This window comes from Symphalangus syndactylus, chromosome 8 (genome assembly GCF_028878055.3).
Source record: "Symphalangus syndactylus isolate Jambi chromosome 8, NHGRI_mSymSyn1-v2.1_pri, whole genome shotgun sequence".
Lineage (NCBI taxonomy): Eukaryota > Metazoa > Chordata > Mammalia > Primates > Hylobatidae > Symphalangus > Symphalangus syndactylus.
Window position 1 is genome coordinate 52,117,207 of NC_072430.2, and position 15,621 is coordinate 52,132,827.

The following is a 15,621-nucleotide window of genomic DNA, read 5'->3' on the forward strand; positions in this document are numbered from 1 at the left end:
CTGGTGGAAAGCAGAGGCAAAGAGGGTTACTGCAGGAAAGTGAGAGGATGCGCAGGAACCTGTTAGATGTGCCTGGGCTAGGTTGGAGAAAGCTGGCTGCTGTCAGGCTGTGGTCAGCTCCTGGGAAGACGGACTCATCACGGCCTCACTGAGCCACACAGCATCACACTTTGCACTGGTGTGGCATGCACCTGGTGCAGCAAACATCACTCTATGCCACACACTTGGCGGCAACTGGAGACCTCATTAGAAGGGTGAGGGGCCTGCCCTGCTATTTGCTGTCACCATCCCTCACCTAGTGACAGATGGCAGCTGGCATGCTGGGCCTCAGTCATCCAGCCTAGAGGTAAAACAAGCATGTTCCACCAGTGCCCCCTATTCCCCGAGACCTCTCACCTTCCTTCAGAGGCCTGCGGTGGTGGAAGGGCGTGGGCTTTGGAGGCAGCAGATCTGGGCTCAGGCTCAGGCACCACCATTTGACAGCTGGGAAACCTTGGGTGATTCACTTAAGCTCTCCAACCTGTTTCTCCAGTTGTAAAAGGCAGGTAATACGCCTGCTTCACTCACCTTACAAGGTGAGTCAAATGATCAAATGAGAGGCGGTAGACCAGGAGGGACTGTCTTAGGGGTTATTGTTTGGGTAGATGAGGCAAGAGTAGTCAACACTTTTTAAGCAGCAGGTAAGGCCTTGGTGTTAGGGCTAATTGGTGGTAGAGTTTTTTATATAGTCACACCACATAATGTTTTGGTCAACAACAGAATGCATGTACGACAGTGGTCCCGTGAGATCATAATACTGTATTTTTACTGTACCTTTTCCATGTTTAGATTCACAAATACTTACCACTGTGTTCCAGTTGCCTACAGTATCCAGTATGGTGACAAGCTGCACAGGTTTGTAGCCTAGGAGCAACAGGCTACCCCATCTAGCCTATGTGTGCAGTAGGCTAGGCCATCTAGGTCTGTGTAAGCGCACTCCATGATGTTCACACAACGACAAGATCACCTGACTGATTTTCTCAGGGCGTATCCTCGTGATTAAGTGACATAACTGTATTAGGTTGCTTTCAGTTGCAGGTAATAGTAAGTCCAACTCACACTGGCTCATATAACTGAAAATCCAGAGGCCACATGGGCCTCGGGAGCCATGTGATCAGGGCCATGTTTCTCAGTCTCAGAGCATGTGTGTGTGCTGGCTTCTCATGCTGGTTTCCTTCTAGGTAATAGGAAAGCGCTGCTTTTCCCCGTCATACAGCGTCTACAACATCTCTGTCTTTAGACTATTTTAGGTCACATGCTTGTGCTCTGAATTGATCACTAGGGCAAGGACAAGTCATGCTGACTGGCTTAGGCCTGAGTTACTCCCAACCTGAACAAATTACTGGGGCAATGAGAGACAAATGAAAATTATCGGCTTAGCCGATCGGGGCCTGGGCCTGGAGGTAGGAGGGCATCAAGCCCAGGCAAACCTTTTGGCTGCCACAGGTGGGGAGGAGTGGTATGGATGCCAATAGTGTCCCTACAGGCTTCTATCCCAGTAATAATCCACTGTTATTCCATACATAAATCCAATGGCCATTTGCCTCTCTAGCATCCATTTACCCCTTTGGCAACAATCCTAATTTGCATTTGGAGCTTTGTTCCTTCCCCGTTCCCAAAAACTACGTGCTTCTAAGGAAGCCTCATTTCCCTCTCATGGGAGAGGCATGTGACCAAGACTTTGGCCAATTGGTGCACTGTATCCTCCAAGCCATCGGACTGCTTCTTGGAAAGGCACTTGGTTTGATTAAAGCCAGTGAAACACAATGATACTCGCTGGAAGGAAGGCTGGGGTGGAACCAGGTATGCCTGTCTGCTGACCCTGACCCCAAGAGGATGTAGAGTCTGGAGCTATTGGTGCTGCCATTTTACAACCCCATGGAGAGCCTGAGATTGAGGCTAATGTAGAGAGATGGAGGGAGGGTGAGGAACCTAATAGGGCCAGCCTAACTCCTGGACTCTGCAGTTTGAGTCAACAGGTTGCCTCTTTGCTTTAAAAGCCAGTTTGGGTCAAGTTTTCTACCAGTTGCAATGGTGTCTTAAATCATATTATACTCTCTTTCCTATTCAAAGGCAGTAAATGCCACCAAGCAGTGCATGTGGGCAACTAGAATGCTTGGTCCAATCCTTACTATTTGTCACTTGACACATGAAAAGCATCCCAGTCATGAAAGATATGGAAGAATGCTCAATAATACCAAGAAGGGAGAGCAGTGTGGAACTATTGTTTACTGGTATTATCTCAGGGGTGTTTCCCCTGATTATCCATGAGGTTCTCTTTATGCTCCGCTCCCTGTAGGGTCTAGCAGGCTTCCCAACTTATCTGGTGTTCAAGGTGGGTCTAAGGGTGAAACTGGAGCCCACCTGGATACGGAGATCTGTATTAGTTTTGTGTTTATTGATGGGAGAAAGTATTTGGGGTCATCTACCTTGAATGCTACATAAATGTCTTCTACTCAAGGAGTCACATAATCTCTCCAAAGGTGCGGTGGCTCACACCTGTAATCTCAGCACTTTGGGAGGCTGAGGCGGGAGGATCACTTGAGCCCAGGAGCTCGAGACCAGCTTGGGCAACATGGTGAAACCCCATTTCTACAAAAAATACAAAAATTAGCTAGCTGTGGTGGTGTGCACCTGTGGTCCTAGCTACTTGGGAGGCTAAGGCAGGAGGAACTTCTGAGCCCAGGAGGTCGAGGCTGCAGCAAGCCATGATTGTGCCATTGCACTCCAGCCTGGGTGCATTTCAGCAAGATCCTATCTCAAATGAGTGAATAAACAAATCTCTAGGACTCACCTTGAGGGCTGTCAGGAAACCCTCCGGAAAAGGATGTCTCATGGATATGCCAGTGTAAACTCTCCTGAAATAACCCTTTCTCTTCTCTACCCAGACTAACTCTACCTACCCTTTGGGGTCCAACTCAGATCCCTCCTTGGTAAAAAGCCAGTTCAGACTGAAGCAGTCCCTTCTATTAACCACACTAATTATTACTGTAATTAATCTCATAATACCTTCAGGCTCCTCGTGCTGAGAGGATTTTGCCTTTTGTTATAGTGATGGAAAGGATGCATTTCAATATGTTGCCTTGCAGTGCAAACCTTTGTTAACAGGGCAAAAATAGCATAGGGGGCAGGAATTACATTCCTGGATGTGCATTTGGCTTATTTACATGGATTTGGGTGTCCTCTAAGGACACCATCTTCTCTCCCCTCCAAGAGGGTCAGGCCACAGGACATCCATATTCTTGGCTTCCCATGGGAGAGGGTCTCTCGCCAGAGGAAGGGAAAGCCAAGTGGCCACAGAGTTCCAGCCTGTCCCTGTGACAGCCCCTGCCTCTGGCCAGACATCCACCCACCCTTGCTAAGTCAGCCTGCTCTGGGGCTACTAGGCTCAGTCCTTGCTGTCTGTCGGAGACAGACCATGAAGTGCAGTGTGTGGAGGGCTGGGACATACCACACCGAATTACCCCAGGGAGCTTGGAAAACAACTCTTCCCACTCTCTGTTAGGCCCACGGCTTCCTCTACTGGAGGAGACAGCACGTGAGGATGGAACTCGGTCATTCCTCTGTCACCACCGATACGAACAGTCTGGAATCCTGCACACAGGAGACTGACGATCCCTGAGCAACCTTTAGTAGCTCCTACCATTGGGCATTTTCTTGGTACAGATCACAAATAAGAGACATCATAGAAAATGTTATTCTTTTATTATTTCAAGGAGGTAATACATAGCCCAATATGTCAAAGCAAAAGGGAATTAGAGGCAGCAAATGGCCAGGTTTTTCTAAGAGCCTCATGCTGCATCTCTGAGCTCCTGTCTGCCCGCAGCCCACAGCTGCTTACATGAAGGCCAGGTCAGTGGACAGACGGCCCAACTCGACACTCCACTGACCGAGAAAGGGCTCAATGTGCAGCACAGCAGAGGCACTGCCAGGACCCAGCACGCTGGGCGGCACCCCGCGCTGCCACCACCAGCTCCGGAGGCTAGTGCCTTAGTAGCAGCCAGTGTGTCTAGCACTTGATTTTATTCCTGTGAGCCTAGAGTGGGCAGGACGTGAATAAATCCTGAGTCATAAATTAAGGTGAAAGACTTAGTAGTGTTAATACTCTGGGTGAGAAAAGACAACACAGTCTTAGAGGAGAGTGGGCTTGGAGTCTGGTGGAAGAAAGATAAAAACCCCCAGAAGGGCCTCGGCCTGCAGGCACTGCCTTGAGGCCATCAGAGGGGGTTTTCACGGTACATGATAGGGAGGAGTGAGGCAGGTGGGCACTGGAGGGCTGCTTCCTCTGGCACAGTTGAACTAGAGGTTCATTTTCCACTCATAATTGGTTTCCTAGGTCTAAGTCACCACACCTGGGGCTGAAGCAAGTCTTGCCTGTGCACCAAGCGTGGCCTTGGACCCTGGAGAGATGCAAGGCTCAGTTCTCCAGTGTTGAAGTGGAAGGACTCCCAACTGAAGGAGATCTTTCACCCCCCACCTCCAGCTCTTTTTCCCTTGCAAATGACCAGGGTGCGAGTCGAGAGGCAGAGGCACCTCCTGGTGCAACCCCACCACAGTCTTACAGAGAACTCATCTTGGTGGGACCCAAAGCCCAGCCTTGGCATGGAGCAGACTTATTCCGCCCATGGGAGGGCACGCAGTCTGGCGACTGAATGGTGGCGTGCAAGTGGGAGTCAGCAGTGGCTCTGGATGCCGTAATACTCAGATGCCATTCATCTCTGTGTGATCATCCTGGCTGGAGAGCTGGTGAGGAGGGGCTGCTTCCTCCTGGCGTGCACTGTTCACCAACCACACCACGTGGGCTGATAGATTTTTGGTTTGATAGGTGTGGAAAGAATTTTTAAAACCAGCCACTGTGTTCTCCAAACCCAGAACCATTGGTTTTGTTTTGTTTGACAAGAAAGGACCAAGAGAACCACAGCTCCACTGAGGCTAAGGCTTGTGTAGCACAGAATACAGTATGTATTGAAACGTATAAACCTTGTCTGACTGGGGAGATGGGTAAGCAGAGAGCTGCGGGGACCCAGGTCCTCTAGATGTTTGCAGGCTCTGCCGATGTCTCATCCTTAAGCTCCTCAAAACCTGGGACTGGCTTCTGCAGAAAGTATGTAGTGGCCTGGATCACCTTGTCTGGTCCAATGTTGTACACTGGGTGAGTGGGCTGCTGCAAAGAGAAGAAAAGGTGCCAGTTAATCACCCCGGTCGTTCTTGAAAACATAACACATCCTTTGCTCCATGAAAGGCACTTCTAAGAATTTAGTATAAGGAATCAGAGACACAAAGATTTATCACACAAAGCCCAAAGGTTCAAAAACGGTGTATTTGCTAAAACTATCTAGTACATGGGACACAGGGTAATATACAGCCATTATAAACATGCATTTAAATATTTAACGATATAGGCAAATGCTTACAACATAGTATGTGAGAAAACAGCATGTAAAATACTATCTCAAACTTTTTTTTTTTTTTTTTTTGAGAGAGTCTTGCTCTGTTGCTCTGGCTGGAGTGCAATGACGCGATCTCAGATCACTGCAACCTCTGCCTCCTGGGTTCAAGCGATTCTCCTGGCTCAGCCTCCTGAGTACCTGGGATTACAGGTGTGAGCCACCATGCCTGGGTAATTTTTGTATTTTTAGTAGAGACAGGGTTTCACCATGTTGGTCAGGCTGGTCTCAAACTCCTGACCTTAGGTGATCCACCCACCTCAGCCTCCCAAGGTGCTGGGGTTACAGGTGTGAGCCATCACGCCTGGTCTCAAACTTCTTAAAAAGTGTATTTGTACCTGTGATGTATATAAATGGCAAAAATCATACCCATACCAAAATATTAATAGTGATATGATTATTTTTAATTTTCTTATTTACATGTTATGTATCCCAATTATTAAAATAATAAGCATGTATTTACATTTATAATCAAGAAAAAGAGGGCCGGATGCGGTGGCTCATGCCTGTAATCCCAGCATTTTGGGAGGCCGAGGTGGATGGATCACCTGAGGTCAGGAGTTCAAGACCAGCCAGCCAAGATGGTGAAACCCCGTCTCTACAAAAATACAAAAATTAGCCGGGTATGATGGTGGGTGCCTGTAATCCCAGCTAGTTGGGAGGCTGAGGCAGGAGAATCGCTTGAACCCGGGAAGCAGAGGTTGCAGTGAGCCAAGGTCACGCCACTGCACTCTAACCTGGGCAAGAGAGCGAGATTCTGTCTCAAAAAACAAAAAAAAAAGAAAAAAGGACCACAACCCTATTACGTAGTAAGGCTGTCAGGTCATATTTAAATATATAAACATAATTTAAATATAAAATTTAAGTTAAATAGATGTTATTCTAGTACATCACAGAAACCCAAAAGAAACTTTAGATTTGACACAGGGCATAATCCTAGGCCAATATTCAGGATTCTCCCACTGTGGGATAATGAAGAAGGGGACACAACTGCAGGAGAGATTTAAAAAATTTTGAGAGAATACTATGAGCAACCTCATACTAAAACATACAAAAATTCAGATAAACAATTTTTAAAAACCAGGAAAACTGTCAAAATTGACTTAAGGAATTTTTAAAGGCCTACATGAAGAAACTTATTCTGCCACCCCCACATACCCTAAAAGATACTAGACCTAGATGGTTTCTCCAGCAAGTAGTATCAAACCTACAAAGAAACAGATAATCTCTGACCTATACAAACTTTTTAAGGACTGAAAAAAAAAAGGGGCCAGTGTGAGGGCCAGGTACCATGGTTCACACCTATAATCCCAGCACTTTGGGTGGCTGAGGTAGGATAGCTTGAGGCCAAGAGTTCAAGACCAGACTAGGCAACATAGCAAAACCCTGTCTCTACAAAAAATTTAAAAATTAGCAGGTTCTGGTGGTGTGCACCTGTAGTCCCTGCTACTTGGGAGGCTAAGGCAGGAGGATAGCTTTAGCCCAGGAGTTCCAGGCTACGGTGAGCTATGATCACAGCACTGCACTCCAGCATGAGTGACAGAGTGAGATCATGTCTCTGAAAAAGAAAAGAAAAAGAAAAAAGAGGAGCATACCTCATAATTTTATGAGGCTATGATATTATCCTGAAACACTGGAAAAGGACAATACAATAAAATTTTAGATCAATCTTTCTTATGAATGCACATGCAAAAAAATCCTAAATAAAAGTACTAGGCAAACATACTGGCAAACTGAATCCAGCAGTATACTGAACAAAACACACAGACACAGACACACTGTCTCTACTATGACCAAGAAGGGCTTATCCTGGGAATATAAGGCTTAACATCAGAATATTAATGAAACATATCATATTAAAGAAGAAAAATCAGATGCAGAGAAAGCATTCAATAAAATTTAACACTACCTTATGATTGAAACTAACAAAAACAACCTAGGAAATCAGGAATAAAAGCGAATATCACTAACTTGACATAATGTAACTATCACAACCCTACAGTAAATATCATGCTTAATGATCAGATTATAAAAAGCCTTTCCATTACAATCAGGAACAAGACAGGAATGCCCTCTATTACCTTTAGTCAGCACTATGTGGGGATCTTAGCCAACAATACAAGGCAAGAAAAATAAAATGGAAACTAACTTAGACAAACTTAAAACTATTAAGAGAGTTAAACAAGGTGGCTGGACACAGATTTATACATATTATTAGCATTTCTATACACTAGTAACAAACAGTTACAAAATTGAAAATAAAAAAAGATTCCAGTCACAAGAGACATAAAAACTGTAAATTAGACATAACTCTAACTGAAAAAAAAAAATGCTAGTCTTTTATGGAAAAAATTATTAAAAAACCACTGAAAGACATTAAAGAAAAATTATGTTCATAAATGGAAGCCTAAATATTGAAAAGAAGTCAGTTCTCTTTGTACTCCTGGGAAGACAGGAAGAAAAAAAAAAAAACAAGTTGGTTCTCTCCTATTAATCTAAAATGTAGTGCAATTCCAATAAAAATCCCATTCGAACTTGACAGGCTGATCCTACAATTCACAGGAAAGAGCAAAAGGCAAAGAAAAGCCAAGGCAATTTTGAAGAAAAACAACAAGGCAGACAGGACTTGCCTACCTGTTTTCAGACTTGCTTAAAAGAGTGCAGATAGGCAAACAGACCAAAGGAACAAAATAGAGAGTCCAGAAACAGGGCCCTTTCATGTATGGAAACTTGAGGGTGTGGTACACATGAGATACACATCAGCAGGAAAGGTTGTAGACTTCAGTAAATGGTGCTGGTCAACTGGTTATCCATATGGAAAAAAGATAACATTATATCCAAGCCTCACCATACACAGAAACCAAATCCAAGAGAATTAAAAATCTAGATGAAAAATTCAAGCTTTAGACTATTTAAAAGAAGTTACACTTAATGACTTGCTGCATTGCCTTGTTCATTCCCTTCATAGCACGCATCACAATTTGTAATGTATTTGTTTAATGTGTGCCTCCTTTTGTCTGCTTCCCTCAAAAAATGGTAGAGATTCCCTAAGTAAATCCCCACCTACCCTCCTCCAAAAACAAACCCCTGAACGACAGAAGACAAACAGATTTGACCACTTCAAAATTAAAATATTAAAATATTTTTGTGGGGAAGGGGTGCTGGGGGCAGGGTCTCACTCCATCTCCCAGACTGGAGCAAACAGAGCTCACTGCAGCCTTGACTACCTGGGCTCAAGCGATTCTCCCACCTCAGCCTCCCAAAGTGCTAGGTTTACAGGTGCGAACCACCATATCTGGCCTAAGATCTTCTATTTAACAAAAAAACAAACACTAAAAACAAAATGCTATGGTTTGGATGTGGTTTATTTGTCCCCACAAAAATTAATGTTGAAATCTGATCCCCAAGGTGGCGATGTTGAAAGGTGGGGTCTATGGAATGTGTTTGGGTTTGAGGGGTGGATCCCTCAGGAGTGCCTTGGTGCTGTTCTTGCAGTAGTGAGTGAGCTCTCACTCTTGCTCTGGGGACTCTGGATTAGTCCTTGAGGGAATGGATTAGCTCCTGCAGGGGGAGGCTGTTATAAAGCCAGGATGCCCTCAGGCTCTCCTCTCTTTGCATGGGTTGGCTTCCCCTTTGACTTCCACATGTTATAATGCAGCACAACCCTTGCCAGAAGCCAGAGCCATGCCCTTGAATTTCTCAGTCTATAGAACCATGAGCTAAATAAATCTCTTTTATTTAGACATTACCTAGTCTCAGGTATTCTCTTATAGCAACACAAATCAGAGTCACAAAATGAAAAGACAAGTCACAAGCTGGAAGATATTCACTACACACATGTAATTGACAAAAGATTAGTATCAAAAATATACAGAGAACTACAAATACTTAAGGGAAAACAACTGAAGTTACCCATCAGTAAGAAAATGAGCACAGAATATGAACTGGCAGACAATTTGCAGAAGACAACACAAATGGCCAACAAACACTTGAAAATATTCTCAACCTCACTACTAATCAGGAAAACACAAAATCAAACAAATACTATTTCACACCCATCAAATTGGCAAAAAGGAAAAGGTCTGACTATGGATCGATTCATCTTACACAACCACGCTGGGGAGGAGTTAGAGAGCTATCTATCAAAGATGACAATACGTGTCCCCTTCAACCCAGCAGGTCCCCTCTTGGAGACATTCTAACATGTGAACCCAATGAGACAGATACCAGAACGTTCACTGCAACATTGTAATAGCAAAAAATTGATAACTAGCAGGAGAACAGAGAAATACACTGGGGTACATTTATACAAGGCAGTATCATGTAATAGTTAAAATGAATAAACTGGAGCAACACATGTGAACACAGATAAACCTCAAAAATACAATGGTGAGTGCAAAAAGCAATGTGGAATAACTGGTACAGTAGGTAACATACAAAAAGTTTGAAAACATGCAAACAACTGTTATATTGCTTATAAACGACTATATATTGCTTATAGATACGTATGTATGTAGCAATAGCACAAAAACATCCATAGGCATGATACATGTCAAACTTGGGAAAGGGTTACCTCTGGAGAAGGAGGGAGGAAAAAAAACTGGAAGAGGGCTACATAAGAGGCAAATAGGGGGAAATAATTAGGGCCTGGAAAAGCTGGGTGGTTGTTTTTCTGATTAAGAATGAGGTTGAGCGTCTTTTCAACTATCTATTGGCCATTTGTGTTTCTTCCATTTGAAATGTTTCCCAATTTAAAAGAAACAAAGATGAGGCCAGGCGTGGTGGCTCACACATGTAATCCTGGCACCTTGGGAGGCCGAGGCAGGCAGATCACTTGAGGCCAGGAGTTTGAGACCAGCCTGGCCAACATGGTGAAACTCCATCTCTACTAAAAATACAAAAACTAGCTGGGTGTGGTGGCGCATGCCTGTAATCCCAGCTACTCAGGAGGCTGAGGCACGAGAATTGCTTGGACCTGGGAGGCGGAGGTTGCAGTGAGCCAAGATCATGCCACTGCACTCCAGCATGGGTGACAGAGTGAGACTTTGTCTCACAAAAACAAATTAAAAATTAAAAAAAAAATTTTAAACAAAAAAGGAAGGTTAAAACGACACAGTTGAGAAAATAAGGCAGTGACCTAGGTGGTAGCAGCAGGCCGTGTTTACACTGGTGGAAGTAGGGCTTAGTAAGAGTAGGGAACTGCACACACAAATTCATGACAGTCTGCATGGGCCCTGTGATTTGATCACTGGGGACAGTCTCCATTGGATTCATGTCCAGAATCACATCTAGGCTCAGAGCACCTCCAGGTTGTCCTCAGCTGGCTGCAGCGGTGAGCATCCTGCCCTCACAGGGCTATTGGTGAGCATCCTGCTCTCACCAGGCTATTGTTTTTTGAGGAAAGCAGACAAACACACATTAAACAACACACCACCAACTGAGTAAAGTACTACAAAGAACATGAACAAGGCGCTGAGGCAGAGAGTTCTGGGGATCTCGTTCTCTGAAGAGATGGCATCTAAGCTGAGCCTCTGGGGGAGATGCGGCAGGCTGTACAGCCAGTGCCGCGCGGCTGCAGTGCTCTCATGAGCCTGCTGGGACTCACAGCCTCAGACTGACACGTAACTGTGGCCTCCTCGAGGGGAAGCTAATACCGGCAGTGGGCTAGGTCCTCAGCCCTGGGATAAAGGCACAACAGCTCTGTGACAGATCAGACCACCCATCTGGAACCCTGAGCTTGCCCAGAGGTGCGTCTCCTCTGCGGTCACATCCTCACTAATGGCTACACAGCTCCAAGGGCAGAGGGACCACAAGCTTCCGCCTGTCCACACAGGAAACGCAGAGCCAGTTCTGCTTGCTTGGAAAGCCTTCTGTCCGCGAGGTCCCTGTGGAGAAGGGGTGTGAAGCCCTGCACCCGCCTTACCAGAGCGTTTTCGGGCACACCCAGGACCACATCATGCAACATGGCTCCGCTGCCGAAGTGCTGGGCTATGGACAGGCCGCTCAGGCAGTAGCAGGTGTGGTAGAAATCACGCGACCTGTAAGGACAGGCAGCTCTGAGCAGGCGCTCCTCTGCTCCACACACATCTACGAATGCAGCCACACCAATTCAGAGACCACTGGTGCAATCACACATCCCCCGCCATCCTCCATGTGGCTAGAGGAGGCATGGTTTTCCCAGTAGTGTTATTTAAAGCCCCACTGGCTGAGCACAGTGGCTCACACCCATAATCCCAGCATGTAGGAGGCTGAGGCAAGAGAACAGTTTGAGGCCAGGAGTTCAAAACCAACTTGGGCAACATAGGAGACCCCGTCTCTACAAAAAATTAAAAATTAGCTAGGTGTGGTGGCCGATGCCTGTAATTCCAGTTACTTGGGAGGCTGAAGCAGGAGGATCACTTGAGCCCAAGAGGTGAAGGCTGCAGTGAGCCATGATTGTGACACTGCACTCCAGCCTGGGTGACAGAGTGAGACCCTGTCTCAAAAAAGTAAGATACAATAAAATAAAAGCCCCATCCTCCAGCCCTGCCCAGCAGTGGGAACTGTATTTTTTTTTCTTTTCTTTCTTTTTTACCTTAAACTATTAAAGGAAACTGTAATTTTACAGTCAGTCTCTCCAGCTGTCTTCTGGAAAGGGCTCTCCAGGGGCAGTACTAGTGATAAATTGATACACTTCTCTAGAAAAATACCTAAATATCTAGAAATGGGCCACATTCTTCCTGATAAATTGCGGGACCAGGCCTTCCCCTGGACGCCAAGAGCAGCAGGACGTGTGCTGGGGTCGGGGGAGACAGAGGGTGGGTAACAAAGATTAGAGGACTTATTTTATTTCCCTTTTTCTTTTATAACACATAAGCCATCTCAGATTTGAGCTTAATCATTTAATCCACTCTATAATAGCTGTCATGATTACAGTCTCTGTTTACAACACTCAGGGGTTTTAAAATCCTGTATCCTATTCTATTTAGATCAGTTTTTTGGTTTTGTTTTGTTTTTTAAAAAAAGAAGAGTTATCTACCCAGCAATCTGTTTCCCTGTCTGGGGGAGGGGGCTGCATGCAAGCTGGGGGACAAGACAGGCAGCTGGAGGTGCCAGTCAATGGCCTCAAGGGGTGCTCCCAACTGGGTGCTTTTTCCCATACAACCTAGTGCTATGCAGGTGCTAAAGTTGACACCTCTGCTCTTGAGGTCTGGCTCTGAGTAGGCCTGAGGTGCATGCCCCTCTGCTCTCTCCTCCCCTCTCCCTTCCCTCCCCAGAGAGAACACACTCACTTGCCAGGTTTATCCAGAAGCCCCCCCGCAGGGCACTGGCAGCACATCAGGATGTACTCCTGCAGGGCCTGCTGATGGAACATCCAGTGGCTCATGCTAAGGGCAGGGTCACCTGTTGAAGGGCAAAGGGTCAGTAAGGGCCCGGCAGATCCAGCCAAGTATCAATGACCTAATTCTGCTTTCTCACCTGGGGGAATAGTCAAGGTTTCCCACTCCCCTTCCTCTTCCATTCATTCTTGCTACAACTGCTATCTTCCCCATGTCCCACGCACAGCATGTCCCTTCTCCTGAACTTTGACATGTGTCAAAGAGCAGCAGTACAAAGTGGCACTTTCACTTTCTTGAAATGCACCCTGTTAACATGGATGGTGATCCTCAACCACATCTCTGGCACGCAGTGAACCAGCCTAGCTGTTTAGCTTACCTTCCCAGACTGACCTCAGTAGCTGCTCCCAACTTGGTCCATAACTCTACCCTGGACTTCAAGAGACATTCCCTCTAGCATATCTCTATAACTTCTTAACCAGACTGATTAGCTCAGAGAATTCTTAATGGGTGATAAAGTCTGTTTCTTCTACTTTTCTAAGCCTAAATTTAATTGATCTCCAAAGGGAATTCTCTAACTTGTCTCTCAGCTCAAAGAATTTACCTAAGAAACATTACCAGTAACTGCCCTCCTGCATCATATGATACCCTAGCAAAAACTGGGTATTCTGGTAATACTACTAAGGTACTGACAAGCAACTGGACTTCTTCACTCTGAAGTTCAATCACTATAGTCAAAGAATTCTGTGGGCCACACAGTTATCAAATGGGAAGGAGGGACAAATCACGGACAGGTGTGCAGAAACATCTGTGTAGAAATCGATTAAAAATACATATACATATAGGATGTACATTAAGTCCTTGGTCAGTTTTATACTTTGATACCTGGGCTAAAAGATGCCCGACAGTAAATCATTAAAAAAAAAAAAAGATGCCCAACAATTGGTAAATAGCACCTGAAAGCTAATTTTTCTTTCTCCCAATCTTTTTGGTTCTATGCATTTTTCTACCTAGTTATTTATAACTGTGTAGCTTATGTTTTTCACTTAGCACTATAGGCATAAACTTTTCTATTCTACTACATAATCTGCATAGCCATCACTGTGAATAGCCATATAGTATTTCATTAAGTGGACATACAAGGTAACTGTATCATAAAAAGAACTGAGCTAAAAATCTTATATATATGTGAGTATATACATGTCTATGGTGGGCCGGGCGCAATGGCTCACGCCTGTAATCCCAGCACTTTGGGAGGCCGAGGCAGGTTGATCACGAGGTCAGGAGATCAAGACCATCCTGGCTAACATGGTGAAACCCCATCTCTACTAAAAATACAAAAAAATTGGCCGGGCGTGGTGGCAGGCGCCTGTAGTCCCAGCTACTCAGGAGGCTGAGGCAGGAGAATGGTGTGAACCCAGGAGGCGGAGCTTGCAGTGAGCCGAGATCGTGCCACTGCACTCCAGCCTGGGCAACAGAGCGAGGCTCCGTCTCAACAACAACAACAACAAAAAATGTCTATGGTGAAAATTATAAAAGTTTATGGTATCAATAACCTTTCACATTTTGGAGAAAATAGCAAAAAAGAAAAAAAGGGGAAAAGAGATTTCTAAAAATAAAAATGAAAAGTTTATGATACAGTCTATAAAGAGATTGAAGCAAAATATTAAACTGTTGAATATTTCCTTTTTTTTTTTTTTTTTTTTTTTTGAGACGGAGTCTCGCTCTGTTGCCCAGGCTGGAGGGCAGTGGCGCAATCTCGGCTCACTGCAACCTCCGCCTCCCGGGTTCAAGCGATTCTCCTGCCTCAGCCTCCCGAGTAGCTGGGATTACAGGCATGCACCACCATGCCTGGCTAGTTTTTGTATTTTTAGTAGAGACGTGGTTTCACTATCTTGGTCAGGCTGGTCTCAAATTCCTGACCTCAGGTGACCCACCCTCTTTTGGCCTCCCAAAGTGCTGGGATTACAGGCGTGAGCCACCACACCCAGCCTAAATTGTTGAATATTTCAAACAGACAATAATAATTTATTAAATTTCTTTAAAAAGAGACAGAGGAAAAGGGTTTCCAAGGTTGAGCACTAGGTGAGGGACAGTGGCCAGCTGACATTTAGAGGCCAGGGACAAAAGCTTCTCATCTTCAACCCTGAGTCGCACCCAGCCCTGAAACACCCATTAAGAGACACAGGAAACTGAGTCTGACCTAAGGAGAAGCATCCAGTCTGCCATCTCAGGCTGGCTGCAGGCCACATGCTTTGATACACTTGCACTGTTTTAATTCCCTTCCTTTCTTTTCCTCACCTGTAAGCACAGTGGGCTTTGTTGTAGAAGATACACACATACCTGATGGGAGTTCACTCTATCTTCTTTTACTTATTTGCAAGGTTGTCTCCAGTTCCTTGCCATTATGAGGAATGCTGCACTAAATCTTTGTCAATATTATGTATGCTTAGGATTATTTTCTTCAAATAGACTGACCACAGTGGAATTATTCGGTTAAAGGGAATAAACATTGTTAAGGCTTTTAATAGATACTGATAAATTGCTTTAAGAATTTATAGACTACTCTCAGCACAATCCCTGTGGAGTAGCCCTGCTCTGCAGGAGCTGTCAAAAATAAATATATAAATAAACTAAAAATAAAAACAAAGACTTTATATAGCTACCAGCAAAATTTAAAATTTTGCTATACCACCTCCAGCATTAGCACCTTTTTGTTGTTGTTGTTGAGATGCCATCTTGCTCTGTCGTCCAGGCTGGAGTGCAGTGGTGCGATCTCGGCTCACTGCAACCTCCGTCTCCCAGGTTCAAGTCATTCC

The 15,621-nt window shown here is 45.0% G+C and overlaps 2 protein-coding genes across 4 annotated transcripts in view; one reads left to right on the top strand and one right to left on the bottom strand.

Annotated features, from left to right (window-relative positions):
- The window catches only part of MAX (MYC associated factor X), a 96,481-nt gene that overhangs the window by 36,837 nt on the left and 44,023 nt on the right, over positions 1-15,621 (top strand). The gene's annotated exons all lie outside the window — the stretch shown is intronic.
- Positions 3,728-15,621, bottom strand: part of FNTB (farnesyltransferase, CAAX box, subunit beta) — a 74,023-nt gene continuing 62,129 nt past the window's right edge. For both annotated transcript variants that reach the window (XM_055289078.2, XM_063644508.1), the window contains exons 10-12: positions 12,758-12,869; positions 11,410-11,524; positions 3,728-5,203 (exon numbers count right to left, since the gene is read on the bottom strand). In XM_055289078.2, coding sequence (XP_055145053.1) covers positions 5,072-5,203; positions 11,410-11,524; positions 12,758-12,869 — 359 coding nt within the window. In that variant the 3' untranslated portion in view covers positions 3,728-5,071. The remainder of the gene's footprint in view (positions 5,204-11,409; positions 11,525-12,757; positions 12,870-15,621) is intronic.